The sequence below is a fragment of the Cervus elaphus genome, chromosome 18 (genome assembly GCF_910594005.1).
Source record: "Cervus elaphus chromosome 18, mCerEla1.1, whole genome shotgun sequence".
NCBI classification, from domain to species: Eukaryota; Metazoa; Chordata; class Mammalia; order Artiodactyla; family Cervidae; genus Cervus; species Cervus elaphus.
Window position 1 is genome coordinate 77,300,634 of NC_057832.1, and position 22,451 is coordinate 77,323,084.

The 22,451-nt window shown below is 46.7% G+C and overlaps 1 protein-coding gene across 1 annotated transcript in view; it reads right to left on the reverse strand.

The window, feature by feature from the left end:
* NFE2L3 (nuclear factor, erythroid 2 like 3) overlaps positions 1-21,051 on the reverse strand; it is a 31,499-nt gene extending 10,448 nt beyond the window's left edge. The window contains exons 1-2 of the mRNA XM_043873340.1: positions 20,170-21,051; positions 260-427 (exon numbers count right to left, since the gene is read on the reverse strand). Of these exons, the coding sequence (XP_043729275.1) occupies positions 260-427; positions 20,170-20,757 (756 nt within the window). The 5' untranslated portion in view covers positions 20,758-21,051. The remainder of the gene's footprint in view (positions 1-259; positions 428-20,169) is intronic.
* Between the last annotated feature and the right edge of the window lie 1,400 nt (positions 21,052-22,451).

Genomic DNA, 22,451 nt, shown 5'->3' on the forward strand with positions numbered 1-22,451 from the left:
CCCTTGCAAACACAACAAAACCTGCTAGCGGGTTTCTGGACGGGTGTGTGTGAGTTTAACCAGATATAATGGTTTATGGCTGATTCCTTTGTAAACCAAATAACCACATCCACAGTTTTAAAAAATAGGTATTTTCATATATCACATTTACTTCTAGTAAGGCACACATATATAAAATCCATTCTCAACACAAATTGTCAAGTCATAAAATCTACCTTAAAGCCAAAATAGTATGGTTGGAATATTCCGACATGCTTACCTCACTTCTAGATTCAGTGGTTTTTTCTGCCTCCCAGGCAGGCTTATCTGCTACTTTACTTTCATCTTCATTCTTCTGCTGTAGTGATTTTTCCTTTTGGGTTGATGATCTTTGCTCATTTTCTTCATGCTGGGGACTGTGACCCACACCTTTTAATACCTCATTCTCCTATAAAAAGGACCGACCCCAAAATGTGCTAAGTACAATCCACATTTCATCAAATAAGTAAAATCTTTAAAACTGTTTTATACTTACTGCTCAGTGATCAGGAAAACCCAAGTCGAAAGCTAAGACTGACATTTCATTATTTTGGTATCAAAGAAACATTTTAATTCTGAAACAAAGGTCAGTTTTGTGTCCTGTCCTTTTCAAAAACTCAGTGAGACAGGCTATTCTGATCTGGATAATGTAAATTATTGGCATTTATAAACCCCCTGACTTCAGGGAGGTTAAAGAGAGTTGATTTCATTTTATACAGTTCTATACTGTTTGAATGTTTTACCACAAACATGTATTTCTTTTACAATCAGGAAAAAGGTAAATAAATATTTATTTTGAAAAAAAGTTAATGATAAAGCTTAAACTAACATCTCCATTGATATTTTCAACTATGCTTATTTATACAGATGAGTCCTTCACCTTTATCTTAGGAGACAGATAATTAAAAGGCTAGAGAATTCTTCTGACCATTCAGACAGTTGCCATTTAGCATATAATATATATTCTGATACTTCCAATTATATTAAAACTTCTCTGTATACTGTTTCCCCACTAACATAACATCAAGGCCTCTTAAATTCTTCCCAAGGATCTGTTTTTAATTTCGCTCTTCCAGCAACAAAACACACTGGAATAACTCAAGGACAGCATTACTGCCCCCTACTCTAAATCATAGGAATGTTAATCTTTAAAAAGAAAATAAAAGTCAAAGAAATGTAAATACACAGATGCTAAAACAAGGAGAGAAAGCAAGAGCAGAAGAAAAAGGAGGCTATGTGCTGATGGCCCTCTTGGTTTTACTTGCTTCTCTGTTCACTGTACCAAATTCTTGACACTGTGGATGTCGGTCTTCCTACCTCAATGATCTCTTATTCACCTCCTCCATCACAAGCAGCTCATGTGCTTGAAAACATTGCTTCTGCTACCCTATCCTCTTTGCTGCGTCAACAATACTTCCTTGTCTATTGGATAATTCCCGCCAGCCTTCCAACACACAGTATCTAACACCTACATCCGCTGGATCATTGAAAAAGCAAGAGAGTTTCAGAAAAACATCTGCTTTATTGACTGTGCCAAAGCCTTTGACTGTGGGGATCACAACAAACTCTGGAAAATTCTGAAAGAGATGGGAATACCAGACCACCTGACCTGCCTCTTGAGAAATCTGTATGCAGGTCAGGAAGCAACAGAACGGGACATGGAACAGCAGACTGGTTCCAAATAGAGAAAGGAGTACATCAAGGCTATATATTGTCATCCTGCTTATTTAACTTATATGCAGAATACATCATGAGAAATGCCAGGCTGGATGAAACACAAGCTGGAATCAAGATTGTCGGCAGAAATATCAATAACCTCAGATACACAGATGACACCACCCTTATGGCAGAAAGTGAAGAAGAACTAAAGAGCCTCTTGATGAAAGTGAAAGAGGAGGGTGAAAAAGCTGGCTTAAAGCTCAACATAGAAAACTAAGATAATGGCATCCGGTCCCATCACTTCATGGCAAATAGATGGAGAAACAGTGGAAACAGTGACAGACTTTATTTTCTTGGGCTCCAAAATCACTGCAGATGGTGACAGCAGCCATGAAATTAAAAGACACTTGCTCCTTGGATGGAAAGTTATGACCAACCTAGATAGCATATTAAAAAGCAGAGACATTACTTTGCCAACAAAGGTCCATCTAGTTACAGCTATTGGTTTTTCCAGTAGTCATGTATGGATGTGAGAGTTGGACTATAAAGAAAGCTGAACATCGAAGAATTGATGCTTCTGAACTGTGGTGTTGGAGAAGACTCTTGAGAGTCCCTTGGACTGCAAGGAGATCCAACCAGTCCATCCTAAAGGAAATCAGTCCTGAATATTCATTGGAGGGACTGATGCTGAAACTGAAACTCCAATACTTTGGCCACCCGATGCTAAGTACTGACTCATTTGAAAATACTCTGGTGCTGGGAAGACTGAAGGCGGAAGGAGAAGGGGACGACAGAGGATGAGATGGTTGGATGGCATCACTGACTCAATGGACATGAGTTTGAGTAAACTCTGGGAGTTGGCAATGGGCTGGGAGGCCTGGCGTGCTGCAGTCCACGGGCTTGCAAAGAGCTGGACACAACTAAGTGACTGAATTGAAGATGTTATTGTATTTATTTGTTGTCTAATCTGTCCCACTAGAATGCAAGTTTCCTGAGGGCAGGGACTCTGCTCGATTCCTGCTGTATGCCCTCTGCCTACACCACAGCCTGGCACACAGCAAACCTTTAATAATAGTTGCTGAACAGATGAACTCCTAGATACAACATCCTAGGAGTTTGTATGTGATTTCTGATGAGATTCCATAGTCTTGCTCTTTTCTGCAACTGAAACACTGATTCCCATCTAAATTCAGGGAAGAAGGGAAAAGATAAGACTGGTCAACACTCTTTTAACCTCAATCTTTTGCCAAGAGAAGGTTTCTTTTGTTAAGCATTAAGAGAATCTAATTCAAAATTCTAGATTCCTGAGGCAGTTAACTTTGTTTACAAATAAATTTGCTGCTGGTGGGCATAGGAGCTTCTAACCTCTAAATCACAAGATCTATTTTAGAACTATGAAGCAAGGTCCCCTGAGTCTGTAATATCAGAATAAATACAACACATGTAGAGAGACACATAAACTTGCAAACATGAGAATGTTATCTATAACAATACATAAATAAACAATAAGAGGAAACCAGTGGCTAATACCTAACTAGATCAAGCCCATAAGGAAACTTTCAGAGTATATGAGTTTGGTAACAAAAGTCTGTAAGATGGCCTGCCTTAAAACTTGGGAGAAGAATGGAAGATAGAGAAATTCTGTATGACTACAAATCACATGACAAGAAAATAGGTTAAAAATCCTATTATATCATATAACAATGGATCATAACTCAATAAATGTGTTAAAGGACCAATGAGTTCATTTCAGTATAAACAAGTAAATGAGGAGAAAGGGAAATATCTCCCTTACAGTAGAATGCAACTAATAAATATAGAAGGAGAATGATGGAGTTAGAAAATCATGAATGAATGCTGAAACTAGAGAATAAAAACTTGATGAAAAATAAAAATACTTAAGTAGCCTCAAAGTATCACCCCAGATTACTTTTTAATTACAAAGAGAAAAATAATAACCCTTCAGGAGAAACCTGGCAAACACCATCTAAACCAAGTGGTCAAATGTTATGCAGCAGCCTGGATGGGGGCACGGGGTATTTGGGGGAAGAATGTATGTGTATGGCTGAGTCCCTGTGCTGTTTATCGGAAACTATCACAACATTGTTAATTGGCTGCACCCCAACACAAAATAAGTTCAAAAGAAAAATAAATAAACCAGTGGTCAAATCTATCATCACCATATGGCGATAAACCAAGATGCCTCCTGACACAATATGAAGGATAATACAATACCATTTCTGTGGTGTTCATAATCTCAATGTAATGAGGAAACATCAGACAAATCAAAATTGGGAGCCACTTTACAAAATAACTGGTTGATATTCTTCCAAAATCTAAAGGTCAAGAACTGAAAGAACTTTTCCATATTAAAGGTGATTTAAGAGATTTGACAAGTAAATGCAATGTGTGCTCCTGGGTTAGACACAGACCCAGGAGAAAAAGTAGTTACATAGGATATTACTGGGGCAATAGATAAAATTTTGAGTATGGATAATAGATTATAGTCTTAGATTCATGTTAAATTTTCCTGATTCTGGTTAACTGGTTATAGATCATACTAGGAAGTACTATACGTAATGGCTGCAATTCATTCTTAGATGTTTCAAAATGAAAGAACTGTATGTGTATATAGATGTAATTATAAACAGGTAACTCAAAAGGGGCCAAATGTAAACAACAGGCAAATCTGAGTAAAGGATATATACTACTCTCACAACTTTTTTTTTTTTTTTTTACAACTTTTTTTAAAGTTTGAAATTATATCTAACTAAAGTCATCCCCTAAAATTCCTACATGGCAAAATCATTTTGTCCAAGGCAACCACAGAAGGTAGTCTCAGAAAAACTATTCTTCCATTATAATTCCTGTTAATCTGTATTTTTCCCCCCAAAGTATATACAGTCATGTCGACTGCTTTACTAATTCTTTTTCACCTCTTCCTTCTCATGATTTAAATTTATTTCCCTTTCCTTTCTAATTGCTTTGCTCATGCTTTCAGAATACTGCTCAGTAATGACGATGATATCTGACGGAAAGGAAAACAGTGTCGTCCCTCCACTCTCAATGGTCTGCCACTTCACTTCTGGCACCAGACGTGTGGGCTTTTCACACACCTGGCAGTTCTGTGACACCACCTGCGTGTTCTATAACTTAATTCAGTTCTGACACTATCTACCTAGAGGTAGCATCAGATCCCACAGGTCAAAGGCTCAGTCTCAAAACTGCCACCTCTCCCTCCAGAGGTCAGTTCCAAGTCCAGGTGGTCACCTGTGCTTCCCACCAAGTGCCTATAAATTAAAGGTCCCCATAACCCTCCTCCTCCTCTGGTGTGATTAGTTTGCTAGAGTGGCTCACAGATCTCAGGAAAACATTTAACTCACTAGATTACCATTTTATTACAAAAGGACACAACTCAGAAAGAAACATGCCTGAAGGCAAGGACTGTGGGAAGGTCACAAGCTGGCACGCCTGCGCCACTCTCCCAGCACCACCATGGGGTCACCACACTGGAAGACCTCCAAGGCCCTCCCTCTGGCTTTTTATGGAGGCATCACTACACAAGCATGGTTGATCGATCACTGGCTGTTAGTGACTAAACGCAATCTACAGCTGCTCTCCCTTCCCCAGAGGTCTGGTGGGGGGTGGGGGGGTTAAAGTTCTAATCCTCTCATCATGTGGTTGGTTCCCCTGGCAACCAGCCCCCATCTTTAGGGGGCTCTCCCAAAGCTACCTCATCAACAGAATGAAGAGACTTCCCTGGGGGTCCAGTGGCTAACACTCCACAATCCCAATGCAAGGGGCTCAGGTTCAATCTATGGTCAGGGAACTAGATCCCATATGCTGCAATTAAGACTGGCACAGTGCTCACTTCGGCAGCACATATACTAAAAAAAAAAGACCTGGCACAGCCAAATAAATAAATATTAAAAAAACAAAAAACAACCCATAAGTCAGGTGTGGTTAGAAGGGGCATGTTATAAATGGGAAAAGCTTCCTTTCACCTTCAGGGCTCGAGAACTATTTCAGGAACTGAGGACTGAGAGACCAAATATTATAACAAAAGATGCTCCCGTTGCTCTCATGTTTAGGAAATTCCAAGGTCTCTGGGAACTCTGCCACATAGCGGTCGGGGGGTGGGGGCAGATGAGGACTAAATACGTATCACATCACATTATCACACCTGCCATTCTTATTTTTTATTCATGTTTCATCAATAGGGATATCACACAGCTTTCCTTATTCATTCACTCATTCAATCAATACATATTAAATGCCCAATAGTATACTGGATGCTGGGGATACAACAGTGGGAAAAAAGTCTAGATTGCCTCTTCAGAGCTTACATTTGAAGGGAGAGGAAGCCCAAAATACAAGTGAACTAAGAAAATTACTGCAAGTTATGGCAAGTGGAAGAGAAGAAGGGGGGGCCCACCTTTAGAAAGACTGGTTAGGGAAGACCTTCTCCCATGCAGTCTCTGATCAGTGTATGTATGAAACAAGTGGCGACTCTGAAGACAGTCGGGGAAGAGTCCTAGGCAGGAGTGGGGGAGAGACTCGAGACATGAGAGAAAGCCTGAGTTCCCCTAAGGACAGAGGCATGTGGAGCAAAAGGGCCAAGGCAGGAAAAGTCACAGTTAGAGTAGGAATCTGAGCTACAGTTATTTCTTCTTCCTCTGCAACCACAGAGAAAATCCAAGAGTGGAAGTGGGGAGACCAGTTAGGAGATTACTACAATAATTGACAGTAGGTAACAGTCTTCCCAGATGGCCTAGTGGTAAAGAATCTGCTGGCCAATGCAGGAGACATAAGAGACCCGGGTTCGATCCCTGGGTTGGGAAGATTCCCTGGAGAAAGGTATGGCAACCCACTCCAGTATTCTTGTCTGGAGAATCCCAGGGTCAGAGGAGCCTGGCAGGCTATAGTCCATGGGGTTGCAGAGAGTCGGACATGACTAAAGTGACTTTAGCACACACACACAGAAATAGCAGTCTACAAAAAGGTGGTGGTGACAGAGAAGCGGAAGAATCCATGATACACCTTGGAAAATGAGAGAGGGCTTGTTGATGGACTGGAAATGGGAGATCAAGGAAAGGGAAGAAAATTCAGAATGACTCCTAGATTTCCGGCTTGAATAAAGATGGTGGGTAGTTACAAACAGAACCATTAAAAAGGGAAACTGAGAGGTCTTCCATTTTTGAAATGTCAAATTTGAGATGTAAAAAGTCAAGCAGAAATATCTATTACACTACTGAGATGAGAATCTGGCATTTAGAGCAAAGGTTTGAACTGGAAGTAAAAGCTGGGAACACATCAACATAAACACACACACAGGAACTAGTGAGATTCCAGCAAGTGAGCACAAGGCAAGAAGGGGCTCACGACAGGATTCTGCGGGACTGAAACATTCAGAGGTCAAGCAGAAAAGCTGGTGAGAAAAGACTGAAGAAGACAAGGAATGAGTTGCAGGGGAAGACAGAACAGAATAGCAGTGTCTCAGAATCCAAAACTGTTTCAGTAAGAATGGAGTGGTTGATTGTGTTGAGTGCTGCTTGGAGGTCGCAGCACTCTTTATAATAGCCAGGACATGGAAGCAACATAGATGCCCATCCGCAGATGAATGGATAAGGAAGCTGTGGTACATATACACCATGGAATATCACTCAGCCGTTAAAAAGAATTCATTTGAATCAGTCCTAATGAGATGGATGAAACTGGAGCCCATTATACAGAGTGAAGTAAGCCAGAGATAAAGACCATTATAGCATACTAACACATATATATGGAATCTAGAAAGATGGTAACGATAACCCTATATGCAAAACAGAAAAAGAGACACAGAAATACAGAACAGACTTTTGAACTCTGTGGGAGAAGGTGAGGGTGGGATGTTTCAAAAGAACAGCATGTATACTATCTATGGTGAAACAGGTCACCAGCCCAGGTGGGATGCATGAGACAAGTGCTCGGGCCTGGTGCACTGGGAAGACCCAGAGGAACCGGGTGGAGAGGGAGGTGGGAGGGGGGATCAGGATGGGGAATACGTGTAAATCTATGGCTGATTCATATCAATGTATGACAAAACCCACTGAAATGTTGTGAAGTAATTAGCCTCCAACTAATAAAAAAAAATAAATAAAATAAAAAATTAAAAAAAAAAAGATTACACAAGAAAAAAAAAAGAAAGAAAAATAAAGTCTTCATTTCAGGATAAGGAGTAGAAAGTGGATACAAGACTGTATCTGAGGATTTGGTAGTATGAAGCTCTATCCTTATTTCTGAAGGGCATTTTTAAAAGTAGAAATGGATACTGAATATTAAGGTGTTTCAAAAATATCCACAAATTATATATAACACTCTTTTCTTCTTCTTCAAGAAGTAAAGATGAATCCCCCTCCTGAGTTGGAGCCAGACTTAATGAGTAGTTTTTGACAAAAGGAGTATTATTAGGTGGGCGTAATGGTTCAGCCCTGTGGCTTCCTCTTTGCTCTCCTCTGATCACTTGTCCTGGTGAAAGCCAGCACTCATGTTGCAAGGACATTCAAGCTTTCTATGGAGAGGCCTCGGCCTCTCCAACTCTACTTGGCATAGAGTTGCGGCCTCCTGACCACAGTTGTCAGAGGTCCACCTCAGAACTGGATCTTTCAGCCCCAGTTCAGCCTTCAGATAAATGCACTCCAATCACCATCTTCACTACAGCCTCTGGAAACCAGGAAGGAGAACCACCCAGCTAAGCCACTCCCGAATTTCTGACTCACATAATAAATGGGATAATAAATGTGGTATTAAGTCATTAAGTTTTGGAACAATCTGCTCTGCAGCAATGGATAATTAATACATCCATTTAAAGAAATGCTTTATGCACCTATATTTCTGTGTAACTTGCTAACATTTTATCTAATGTTTTGCAGGAATATGCATAAGAGTAATTCCTGGATTCTTTCTTTTTCTTTTTTGGTATCATTGTCATGCTGGTTTCGAAGAAAAAAGAATTGGGAAGCTTTATGGAACATCAGAACTCCTCACTGGAAAGTTTGAAAGAATTCTCCTTGACCTGGGAGCAAAGAGCCTCCAGCTGGGCCTTTACAGAATGCCTCGCCTACCTAGGGCCCCCTCACCTAAGGTCACACCCTTCCTGGGGCACCTACATCCCAGGACTGGGCAGAGCGAGTACAAAGGCCTGGCCACCTCACCCATCATGGGACCACTGTGAAGGGCCACGTAAGCCCCAGAGCTCCTGGAACTGCCTACCTGCTCCACAGCTTGACTCCTGCTTCCGTCCAAACTTGCTTTCTTGTATTCCTTTCCACAGCTGCAAATTCAAAAAGGTACTCCCTTAGAAACATCCTGCCCACTAAAGTTGGGCTCAGAGAGAGTCCTTTTCCCAGGGACCGATTTGTGACAGTTAAGCGGAGGGTGGTGGAGACACCAGGAACGCAAGTCAAGGAGGAGAGGAAGGTCCATTATTTCTGTTTAGAAAGTGAAAAAGGGCTATTGTACTTGTATACTCTGCACAGTCCACAAGGTCCCACAAAAGCCCCCTGGCTAGGAAGGCTCATGTCCAAAAACAGCTGTGTAAAAGAGGCCACTCCTAATCCTACCAGCTGTGACCTTGGGCCCCTCCGACTCTCCATCTCCTTGTCTGTGACATGAAGGGGAAGAGTTCTAATTCATATTTTAAGGAATTGCACTTTATACATTTTAAGATACTATGCATACATTAATCAGTACTTTCTACTGCTTTTTGATTCTGAAGAGTTGTAATTAATGACTAACTGCTGACAACTCAATCAGAACCCCAAGAGAAAGCGACCCCAGCCCCTAGTAGCCAGTAATTACTATCTCTTTGCTTTCTTCTTTTCCTGTTTTCCTCAACTCAATGACAAGGAGCTGAAAAAGACAGTACAAGTGTTTTACAAGCACTGTTGTATATAGTGGAGATTTATGGTCCATGCTCTTAAAGAATGGGTAAGCAAAACCCATCATTAAGTTACTTTTTATTTGTGTGTAGGTAGGTGATTTTTACTCTCAGGCTGGGACTCAATTTTTAAAAAAAAGGAGAAGAAAGTTTCCATGCTCACCACAGGAAGCCATCGTAAACTTGTGAGCTGGCGTGCTCAACACCACCCAGGGACTTGCGCTGAACTGGCAGCTGGTGAAAAGGCAGGCCCTCCCACCACAGCCCTGACCGCCGGGAGCCCAGCCACCCCATCCTCCGCATGGATCCAAACCTTCTCAGTTTGGGCCCCTTAGTTAAAACTGGGTTCTTCTGTCTCAAAAATCCCATGGCCTATAGGGTTTCTCCTATGACATGCCTTCTATTCTATGTAAAATTATAATTATTTGGGTCTTTTCTTTCCTACTGGGCTGTAAATAATCTTTAAATTTTTATTTTATACTGGAGTTCAGTTGATTAACAATGTTGTCTCAGTTTCAGGTGGCAGTGAGACATATACATCTATCTCCCTGGGTCGGGAAGATTCCCTGGAGAAGGGCATGACAACCCACTCCAGTATTCTTGCCTCGAGAATCCAATGGACAGAAAGCCTGGAGGGCTACACAGTCTGGAGGGTCGCAAAGAGCCAGACATGAGTGAGCAACTAACACTTTCACTTTTTACATACATGTATCTATGTATTCATTCTCAGATTCTTCTCCCATTTAGGTTATTACAGAATATCGAGCAACTAAACATCCTTGTGCTATATACAGTAGGTCCTTGTTGGTTATCTATTTCAACTGCAGCAGTGTGAACCTATCAATCCCAAACTTCCTAACTACCCCTCTCCCACATCCTTCCCTGCTGGTAATGAGGGCTGTACCCTTCTGACACCTGTCCTCTGGCTGTTAACTCATCTGTGCCACCACAGGTGAGTTAGGGAGCAGAGCTGAGCCTCAAAGGAAGGTTTTCAGAGACAATGAAGGATAGTGGAGAGGGGAGAAAGAAGCAAAGCCAGACTCTTCTCTTTGCTGAGTCTTGGAAGTTCTGGGATCTGGCAGCATGATTTCTGACTTGGTACTTACTATCCTGTGTTGGGACCGAAGAGGAAGATGGAGAGTTTGACCCTGAAAACACTCTCTGTGAACAGTTCTGGCTGGCTTCGCTGGCTGGGCCTTTCGTTTAGTCATCTGAGGGGGGCGGGACTGAGACCTGCTGTGACCTTTAGGGTTGGAAGGACCTTCAAAGACAAAGAACAGTGTGGAGCCTACGAGAAGGATGGCATCAGAGGGAGAGGGATGACGGCCAAAGAATTCTGAGGCCCTGGCTCTAGGCTGGAAGTAAGCTGGAGTCATCAGGTCTGGAGAGAAACAAGAAGCCAGATAAAGAGAGACTGTGTCCTGTCTGGCCTGGGTGGTTTGCTGCAGCAGTTTATAATAATTATAGCTCACACTGATTGAGCACTCACTCTGGGCCAGGCACCACAATCATGATCTCACTGAAGTCGCCTGGCATCCCAGGTACTGCTCTTTTCTGCTTTTACGAAGGGGGAAACTGAGGCACAGAGCGGTTAAGCAACTTGCTGTTAAGTCACAGACCTGGTAGGTGACTTAAAAGAGTGTGGCTGCAGGTGTTTTTACTTGACAGCCTGCTCATGGACACTGTCCTGGTTCTTGTTTGCCGCCCCCCCCCCACGCTCCCCATGTGTCCCCCAGAAGCTGAGCCCTGCACACTCTGGGGCGCCCAGCAGGATTCATTGGTGGGAGGGTATAGTAGGAGGCTGGAGGGGGTGATTGGGGGAAACAGGAGAGGCCTGAACATTTCTCCCCCTACCCAGGGCTCCGCCTTTCACTGGTAGTCGCTGGGTGTCCCAACACCCCTGTTTGCTGCTGTGAGAAGTCATTCATCGAAGACTCATTTCCTCTTCTGTAGGAAGAAGGGTTCCTTCTTCCTACAGGAAAGCCAACTGCACCACGACCCGCGATGGCTCCCACTTGCATCCCACAGATAAGAACTGCAGACATGGGAAGAGTTCGCTCTGTATAAATAAAGCAAGTCCCTCTCTGAATATCAAGCAGAACAGCTGGCTACAGTGCATGGTACTGATCTTACTTGGATTGCGAGTCCAACAAACCAACTGTGAAAAAATTTATCATAAGATAACTGGGGTTGAATACAAACTGGACATTCAGTGATAACAAATTTTTGCTGATTTTTTTTAGGTGTGGTCTTGGCAGTGTGTTGATGTTTAGAAGGGTCCTTTAGGGATATACCTTAAAATATTTATGGAAGATTTTCTGAGTTGATAAAGGTAGTGGGAAGAACAGGAAAGGAACAAATCCAGGCTTTTTTCTTCTCTTGACTAAGTCCCTGCAAAGAGCTGGCACAAGAATCACAAGAAATGATGTCTGGAATTTGTTTCAAACTAATGCGGGGAGGGACAAGGGGAGTGAGAGATGAGCCAAGACTGGCCCTACGCTGGTGATGGTTAAGCTGGTGACAGGGACGAGGGACGGGACTCCATTATCCAATCTCCATTCTCTCCATTTGCTGTTATGTGCTGGAAACTGCTCACCCTAACATGTGCTACAGACTAAACTCATTTCTGAAGGCTCCTAGAGGAAGCAGCTAAAAAAACTGGCAAGCATCCTCCACAAGGCTGAAACTAAGCCATTCAATGTGACTGCCCACCAGGAGAAGCCGGGTATGAAAACAACCAGTGTTTCCAAACAGGAGACTCAACACCTGGGACACAAGGGCATGAACTCCAACCTGCAGGCTTTGATTTTAAAAGGAGCTGCTTCTCCCACAAGTAATCCCCAGGTGCAGGCTGAGGGCCTTGGAGAGGGGAGGGCAGAGGGGAGTGGGGGAGGGGGAGCAGAGGGACCAGGAGAGGACAGGGCAGAGCCCAGGGGAGGTGGGGAGCGGGGAGCAGGAGAGATTCATGCAATGCTACATTACTCCAGCAGGCAGGGCAGGCCAAGCGGCCTTCAACATGCATGATGTTTTTGTGTTTCTTCACAGTGGAAAATTTCAAACACATAAAATAAACAGAAAATAACATAGCAAGCCCTCCATGAACCCATCATCCAGTTTCAAAAATTATCAACAATTTCCTGCCATTCTTTTTTGGTTTTGTTTTTTAGCTGCGCCCTGAGGGATGGGATCTTAATCCCCAACCAGGGATTGAGACCAGGAAGAGATTGGGGATCGAACCCAAGCCCCCTGCATTGGAAGCGCAGTCTTAACCACTGGGCCACCAGTGGTTAGTCCAACAACAGGTAAGTCCCTTACCTGTTGTTCTTATATCACTAATCCCACCACCCCTCCCCTCCCCACTACTCAATTATTCTCTCATAGTTTTTAGGTAGGGTATACCTGGCCAGAACTTTATAAACCTTAACTGCACAATTCTGACAAATGCAGGCACCCATTTAACTTGCACCTCAACTGTGAGAGAGAACATTTAAAGTTCTCAGACACTCCCAGAAAGTTCTCATATTTGTACCCTAGCTTCACCTATTCTAGAACTTAAGCATGAGTTAGTTTTGAACTGCATTTATTTGCAAGTTAGTTCTGCATTCATTATTAGTTAATTTTGCAAGTTAGTTCCTCATTCCCAGCAAGGAACTACACAGGTCAGGCTTTAACTTTAAAACAACACCTGGCAAACCAGGGCTCTAGCCCAGGTCCTGCTGCCCAAGCAGGTACTTTGGCTCAGTCAGTCTATGAGCTCTTTTGGGCTTTAAATTCAGAAGGATAGTTTTCAACCAGGCACTGTCCCCCGCCCACACCCCTCCGCCCTCCATTCCTACATTGCTGGGCATCAAAAAGCCCTAAGGCAGTAACACCATACCTGAGATCAAGATGGGGTGACAGAAGAATCATGTGGACGTCTGAGAAACTGTAGACCCATCCCAAGCCCCATCTGAGAGGCTCTGATTCAGCCAGCCTCAGGTGGGCCCTGAAATTTACATTGTATCAAGCAACCAGGTAATTGACACAGTCACTGGGATGAGAAACCCAGCTCTAAAGTAAGGCTAAGCAGCTCTTCTTTCAGATGAGCCTTAAGGGTTTTGCCTCCTCAACAAGCCCAAGGCCTCCTGCAAGACCTCACAGTCATCCGCCATTTCCTCCAGATGTCAGGGGTTTCCTGGGAGTCTGACATTCCCCAGCTCTGGAGCAGTGAGAGCAGATCACTTGCTGGATATCTATTACTATGCCAAAACTGGCGCTAGCCCTTTAACATACAGTATGATTTAATGCTCAAAGAACTTTCCCAGAAAGAAGTTAATATTCACCTTTTACCATTTGGACACCAAGCCTCATGGAGTTTGCCCAGGAGGAGATGGAGCTGGGATGGGGTGATGACTGGTTTTACATGTCAGTGTGGCCAGGCGACAGGGCCCAGAATGCCATCAGATGCTAACCTAGTGTTGCTGTGAAGGTACTGAGGTACTGTGCAGATGTACTGTGCAGAGGTACTGTGCAAATGTGGGTAACAGTGGCACCCAACCAGGTGACTGAGTAAGAGAGAGTGTCTTTGATAATCCAAGTGGGCCTCATCCAATCAACTGAAAGTCTTTCAGGGCAAAATGGAACAAAACTAAGGTCTCCCTGGGGAAGAAATTTTGCCTCAAACCTGCATCAGGAGACATGGGTTTGATCCCTTGGTTGGGAAGATCGCCTGGAGGAGGACATGGTAACCCACTCGAGTATTCTTGCCTGGGAGATCCCATGGACAGAGGAGCCTGGTGGGCTACAGTCCATGGGGTCACAAAGAGTTGGTCACGACTGGAGCTACTTAGCATACACACACACACACACACACACACATTCTGACTCTGTTCCCTGGAGAACCCTGGCTAAGCCAGGGAACCCAGTTGCACCCAATCGCAAAAGGCCATGCCTTCCTTGCCTCTACAACACTGACCATGATCTGCACCAGCTGCAACTCAACCAAAAACCACCCATGTGTGTGCCGGAGCCTCAGCCTGCTTCAGCTGCCCAGAAGTGTATTTGAATATTACTATACATCTTTAATTAGATTTTGAGAATAAACTATTCAGATTGAAAGGCTACCACAAATGTGAGGAACTTGTTTTTACGTTTCAATTTTTTAGTGGGTGGCGCGGGGCGGGGGGGTGGTGGCATAGTCTATCTTAGCACTTAAGAACAGTAACCTGTCTATTCTGGGCAAGATCATACTTTAGGCAATCCTGAGTTTCACCACCTGGTTAATTATATGCCAACCTGAAAGTCTGCTTTCCACTGCCCCATCCACTCAAATTGGCATTAAGTGGTCAGACAGCCCATCAGGATTTTGTATATTTTGTATATTTCTAGTTGGGACTCTGGCCTGGAAGGTCTCAAGACATGTGAGCTCTCAGCACCCGAGAAGCTCTGCAGAGTCAACGTGGAGGATGAATGAGGAGCTCAACACACGCTGATTAAATGGGCTTCTGCTCCTAATCCTGTCCCTGGGTGCCACTTGCACATTAGAGTGAAGACCCAGTTTTCACACTTAAGGCGCTACAGTTCAAAGTAGAGAACACAAGTCCCATAGAAGAAATGTCACAAAATGCAGTAGGGCACAAAGGAAAGAACAGGAAATGCTTGAGGTAACAGTGGAGAGGAGTTAGAACTTAACAGCAAATGACTTGAAAAAAATGAAGGGATGCATTCTGGGCAAAGGTAACCGAGTCAAAAGCAGGATAGAACCGGCTATTTGGGGAGGAGGAAGGGAGAAAGTCAAAGTAGCAAAGTAGGCTCCAGGTGTGGGCCAGCTGGAGAGATGAACTCAGAATGGGGAGCTGCATCAGATGGGGAGCCTTGAACAACAAAACAGCAAACTGGTAGCCAATGAGGAGCCCCGGGGGGGCTTCCCAGATGAAAACGGGAAAGAACAAGGCATGCTCTGGAGACAAAGCACAGAGGAGTAAGTTAGGAAGGGGCACTGGCGTGCCTCCAGCCCCCGCTGACTTAACAGCAGCTGCTAACACGGAGGGCTTACCAAGTGCCAACCCCGAAGAACACGTGTGATCTCTTTAATCCTCCTGAAGGGACTCTTACCAACCCATTTCACAGATAAGGGAGCCAAGGCACAGGGAGGCTAACAAGTGTGCTCCGGATCATATAAGCAGGCAGCAGTGAAGCTCCGGGGCCAGCACACTGACCACAGGGGCAGGCCTGGGCCCCGTGCTCCGACTCTGAGTGGAGCTGAGAAGTAGGGCGAGCAAAGGGGAGACTCATACAGTGTAGAGATGATGTCTCTGTAACCTACCACGTCAGGTCAAGGGCTGACTGGAAGAAGTCTGGGGTTCCTTGGGGTTGTGGCACAACAAGCCAGCCAAAAACCAGCTTTGCTCAAGAACTTACACCAAGTCCTTCTGCAAATAGTCCCACGCGTAGTCCAGCTGCTTCTAGACACCGAGGACTTGCAACAACTGGTACCTAGTTGGTAAGCAAGTGGAACACCCCCGAGAGTTCCCAGAAAGGGGAGATGGTGACAGCATAATGGATTGAACTGAGTCCCTCAAAATTGATGTGTTCCAAGTCAGAACCCTCAGTACCGCAGAATGTGACCTTATTTGGAAACTGGGCCGTTGCTGATGTAATTGGTTAGGATGAGAAGGTGGGCCCCTAATCCTATATGACTGGTGTCCTATAAAGAGGGAAATCTGGCTACAGGCATGCTTACAGGGACAAGGCCATGTGAAGAAGGCAGAGACTGGGCTGATGCAGTAAAAAGCAAGGGCTGCCGAAGACTGCCAGCAAATGACCAGAAACCAGGAGTGAGGCCTGGAACCTCAGAACTGCTGAGACCGTATCTCCACCTTTTTCCCTCCAGAACTGTGAGACAGGAAACTTCTGTTAAGTCGCCTGGTTCATGCTACTTTGTCGCAGCAGCCCTAAGACACTAATGGGCTTCCCAGGAGGCTCAGTGGCAAAGAATCCCTCTGCCAATGCAGGAGACACGGGCTCGATCCCTGGGTCAGGAAGATCCCCTGAAGAAGGAAATGGCAACCCACTCCAGTATTCTAGGAAATCCCGTGGACATAGGAGCCTGGCGGGCTACAGTCCATAGGGCAGCAAAGAGTCAGACACGACTGAGCAACTAAACAGCAACAACACTAACACAGTGACACATGCTATTCTTCCCCATAAGATCATAGGTGCATCTTCACTGCATATTTTAGTAAGTAAAAAGTCTACAGTGAAACACTGTACTGCAATGCATATCATTACACAAAAGACTATTTCTGTATCATGGTTGTAAGTTGAAAACAGGTAAGTGTTTGAAATTTCATCTATCTCCAACTGCCCAGGCATCAGGGACTATCTTTGATTTTGAAACAAAAACCAACTTTAACAATCAAGGACCTACTTTCTCTTCCCTTTATGTACTCTTAGAAGCAAATATTGACTGTATTAGATTCTTCCTGTGACCTGAAGAAACCAATTCCAAAGGTCAGAGGTCCTGCTGGACCCCTCAACCAGCAGAAGGTCCCCGTCTGTCCCACGTCATGTCCCACGTCATGAAACCACATCAAGATGACCACAAGTCCTCTCAGTTTTAAAGTGGCAAAATATGCTCACACATTCAATTCTGCAACTACTGTTGATTTCTTTGTTTAACCAGTGCATGACTTTGAAGAACATGTGCCTCATAAGTTGTGAGTGAATGGTTGTGGTTAGGAAGGGAAGCTTGTCTGCCCTGGGGAATTCCACATACTGTTTGCAACTAATGATTAGCCTCACTAAGAAATGAAACCAAAGCTGTACTTCCTTTGATAACTTGGAAAATCCCCTACTCCAAAATATTTTTGCACATGTACAAAAATTATGGCAAGTTATACTATAAAACCAGAATCTCCTACAACTCAAATGTAAGCCTCCAGAATTGTCTGTAACAAACTTAAGATGTTCTTATGTCACAGCACTCCCTCTCTTTGAAGTTAACCTTGAGCGTTTCAGACGGGACAGGCACAGCTCTAAGCCTATTCCATGATATGAATTGTTTAATTCTCACAACAACCCCCTGCAGTAGGCAGGTTAATAATAACCTATATTATTCCTATTGTGCAGGTGAGAATAAAGCACAGATAGGTTCAGAAATGGCCCAAGGTCACAGAGCAATGCATGGTGGAACTGGGATCCCAAACCAGGCAGTCTGGTTCCAACCCACCCCACCTCCTCAACAGACAGCCAATCAAGCTAGACACAGAGACAAACAAGACTAAATGTTGAGTGGGGCGAGTTAAGGAGGGTGTGTTGAGGATGGGGGCAAAAGAAGAAAACAATCACATCCCAGGCACTAGGCTGGCACTTCACACATGCTTTTCCCACTTAATGGGCACAGCACCCGAGGGAAGCATTACTCTCCCACTCAACAGATGAGACACTGAGGCCTGAAGGGGTTAAGGTAGCCCGTATGAGGGCACATGATTATGTGATGCCCCCACACCCAGGTTTGCTGATTGCAAAAACCAGAGCTGTTTTGTTTTTTCAGCCCATTTCCTCCAGTCACGGTTTCCAACTGTAACTTCAGCATTGTGGATGGTACAATTTGCTTTTTAAAGTCAATCCAGCAGTGGAGAGCAGTGGTGCTGGGGTCAGGAATGGGGGACATGCCCATTCCAGCTGCACGCTTGCACAGAAAACCAGAGTGCAGTGGAGATGCTTAATGTGCCACCCTGGGGGTCAGGGGGGCTCAGGGTCTAGATCCACTTCTGGTACTAATTAACTCTGCTGGTTTAGCCAAGCCCCTCAACCTCACTGGATCTCTATTTTCCAAGTATAAATTGGATATAAGGATGCCTGGTCCGTGGACCTCACAAGGGGCATGTAAAAGCTGTTACCAATACAGGTGAACTGGCTGTGAAAACTGTAAGGTGCTCGACAGCTAATCATCGCCAGAATGAACAAAACCAGGTCATCCCAGCAGCTACCACAGTCCCGCAGGTCGGCACATGCCAGCTGGGGTAGGTGATACCAGGAGAATGGCCTGGGGTGAACCTCACCCTCTCCCTTAGGAAATCTGGGCTCAGGGCATCCAAGGTCTGGCTCTGCCTAGCTTTCCCCCATGGCAGCCTTGCTGGTGTAAAGAGATATCAACCAGGAGAGCCTGGGCAGGGGGAGCGAAGTCCTTGAAGAGCAGCCTCCTGTGCCTCCAGGTCCTCGCACACCTCGCAGGCCGGCTGGCACCGAGCAGTGATGGGGGCAGGGTGCCATCTGGGACAGCATCCAACACTGGGTTTCATCCCTGGGTGGCACGGAATCAATCGGGAAGGGGAGCGTCACAGAGCGCTCCACCCCTGCAGCGGGAGGGACTCAGGTGAGACCACCCACCGGAGTGGAGACTGGAGGAGCGAGCAGAAAGGACCTACCCACCCCTACCCTCCGTTTGTTCGGGCCCACAGAGACTCCCCCACCCCCATCCCATTAGTTCCGGCCCCAGGAAGAGGCAGGGATAGGATACGTTTAACACTGAATCACCCGGCACTTGGGCACAATGACCCCTCCAGGAGAGGGCGGAGAAGCTCGTCTGGCAACTGCCTACACAAACAGGGCAATTCTGAAGAGCAGCAAACAAACCAGTCTGGCCCCCTTTTGCATAAGATTGCACTCCACAAAAACAACGTCCAAGGAACTCTTGCTGATCAATACCAATTGCTAACACTGAGGTTTGGGCCCATTACAGAGGTCCCTTTGGAGGAACTCCGTATAAGGCGAGTTTTTGGAAATTGCTATGCCGTGTCTGTAGACACCAACTCGCCGTTGGGAGCACCAGACACTTCAGTCAACGGATTCTGATGAACTTTGTTTTAAAAGGAAGTTAAACTGAAAGGTTTGAACCAGGAACCAAAGGAAATTTCTTAGTCACTAGGTGACTGTCAGGGTACCCGTGTTCTTTATGCTAAGGGGTTACACAAGTTCTGGGGGGAGGTGAATTGTTAGGTGTGGAGAATCGTTAGGTAAGAGCAGATCGGTCTGTCTGCGGCCCTCGGAGTGGACACTGACCACAGCCCCTTAATCCAGAGAAGCATCAAAAAACGAACTGCAATGGGTTAAAATCCGAAGGAGGTGAGCGCGTTGGACCGGGGAGCGCGGTTAAGAAAAACGTGTATCCTCCCGTAGCCCAAGGCCGCCTTCGGTTCCGTAAAAAGACATGTCACTTTACACGAGGCACTGAACGAAGACAGTGGGCCAGAAAATTTCCAGCATACTGTCCTCCCTCTCCACCCCCGAACTACTACCCTTGATCGCCGTCAAACACAGGACAGGTGTTCTTTATAACGTAACTGATGACTTCACCCATTTCGTTCCCAAAAGCCTAAGAGCCACAGCGACAGCACTAAGCTTTCTTCGGTCGAATTCACAAAAAGGAGAGGCTCACAGTTGTCCGCAAACCTGCAAACCCCACCCCGCCGGGGGCGAAGGGTGGAGGTGCGCAGGCGTGCCCCCCCACCCTCCCCCCCGGCTCTACCTGCCACAACCAGGGCTCCGGGCCAGGTCCCCCAGCACACGCTCGCGTCCCGCTCTCCTGTTACCTCGCTCGCGTGTTCGCCAGCGTCCGACACTTGAGCCGTCGGTTCCGCGGGTGCCTTCTCCTCCTCCCCGGCGGCCAAGGGGCTACTCTGAACCGCTCGCGGACCCCCGCCGCCACCCGGAGCAGCCTGGCTAACGCCGTCCACGCCGGCACCCACTCCCCCGGCAGACGAGGCGGCTGCGGCGCCGAGCAGCGCGTGCGTCCCGTCGGCGTCGCCTGCAGCCACGCTGTGCACCAGCCACGCGTCCACTCGGGTGCTGGGGATAAAGGGGACCCCCAGCGCGCGCACCTCCCGGAGCAGCCGGCCTTCTGGCGGCGCCGCTGGGTCCCGCTCCCAGCACTTGGGGTGCAGCAGTTCCGCGCGCCCCCACCCTCCCGAGGCCGGGAAAGGACTGAGCGCGGAGATGTGGCTCGTCTGGCCGTTCCGGAGCAGCAGCTCATCTCCAAGCAGAGTGCGCGGCGCACACAGCAGGTAGAGGTCTAGGTCTAGGTCTAGGTCCAGGTCCAGGCGGAGCTCCGCCAAGCTCAGCAGGATGGTGAAGTGAAGAAGGCTGCCGCCGTCCGACCACCACGGCTTCAAGTACTTCATCCCCCGCCGCGCGTCCGAGGACGCCCCGGCGGGCGCCCGCTGATCCCAGCGCTCAGGCCGCAGCTCTGGCACGTGGGGGCCCCGCGCGCCGCCGGCACCTGTCCGGAAGAGAGAGCGGCGAAACAATGGACCTGGGTGCGCAGCGGCCGTCGCGGGCCCCCGGAGCAGGGCACAAAGGCGGCCCCACCGCAGCCGGCTGGGTACCTGCGGCTGCGGGGTGGCGGAGGAGGAGCCACCTGCGGTCAGAGCTCGCCCTCTCGGGCTGCCCCGCAGCCCCAAGCTGCAGCCAGGCTCCGCCCCGGGCCGCGGGCGCCGCCGCAGGGGACACGCCCACGGCCGCCCGTGGGAGGGGCCCGCGCGGGGCGGGGCCCCCGCGCTCAAAGGCTCTTTATTCCGGGGGAACGCAAAGCTTCCTGGGAGCAGAAGTAGTTCTGGGCGCGAAGTGGTCTCCAATCCCGTGGTCATGGGCTGGGCGGTTGTGGCTGAAACCGCGGGGTGGAAGTAGGGGGTCAGGGGTAAAGGTGGGTAGGAAGGGACAGGCTGTATAGACTGGGGGGGGGGGGGGCGGGGGGGAAGGGAGGGCGGAAAGTCGAGGCACTGGGCGGCATGCAGAGGGCTTCCACCCACGTGAGAACACTCAGCTGGCACAGTAGGTTCACATCCCAGCGCCACTATCTACCAGTCGTGTGACCTTGAAAAGTTACTTCTCTGTGCCTCAGTTTTCTTATCTGTAAAATGGGGATAAAAGTACCTGTTCAATAGGATGTGGGGAGATCAGAGACAATGCATTGTAAAGCCGACAGTTTGACATATAGATTCCAAAGTTGCCATAAGGATCAAACAGAACTGTTGTCTGTTCCCCCCGCCTCTCCCAGGCTTGCCCTGCCAGAAGTTAAGAGCAGTGCTCTATCGTTACCCTGTAGACGTCCAAATCCCCCCTCTACTGCTTACTAGCGTGGACCTTGGACAAATCGGTCACTCTCAGTACGTGTTTCCTCACTGTGAAGTGTGACTAATGAGAGCACCCCTTCAGGACACCTGTTGTGACCCCTAAATGAGGTGTGTACACCACCAACCACAGCACTGGGTAGGTAGGAAGTGGCCTCAGAGTGTTATCCATCATTTGTATTACCCATCCTCCAAGGCTTAACCCAAAGGTATATCCTTTGAATTTTCACCATTTGGAATTCTCTTCCCCCATCTGTTCTCCCACAGTGATTTCTCCATATGCCAACATTGCAACACTTGGCACATTTCACTTTGCATTGTAGTTGAAATTGACCTGATTTGTCCATTATACATTCTTGAGGGCAAAAAAACCCCACCTATTTGGCTTACCTTGGTGCTCAGCACTGGGCCTTGCCATTGTGAGTTTTGCTAACTTACTCCCTTTCTGGGGAGAGGGCAGGGCGGGAGAGGGTGGGCATGCCCAGCTGAGGGTTGGCAGTTGTGTAAGAAACTGAGCAAGGGTTGTGTTTAAAGGCCCCTTCCTCCACCCAGATTTCTCCTCTGTCTTGGGGCTAATGTAATGAGAACTCCACACCAGACGCCAGTTTGCTCTATGAGAACCAGGGTAGCAGAAGCAGACTTCTGAAAAGGCGGCTTCTACTTTAAGCCCTGGAGAGTGGGTTATCAGGTGTGAAGAGGCTGGAAGAGAGATGCTCTGCCAGGTTAGTGAGGTTTGGGACACTTAG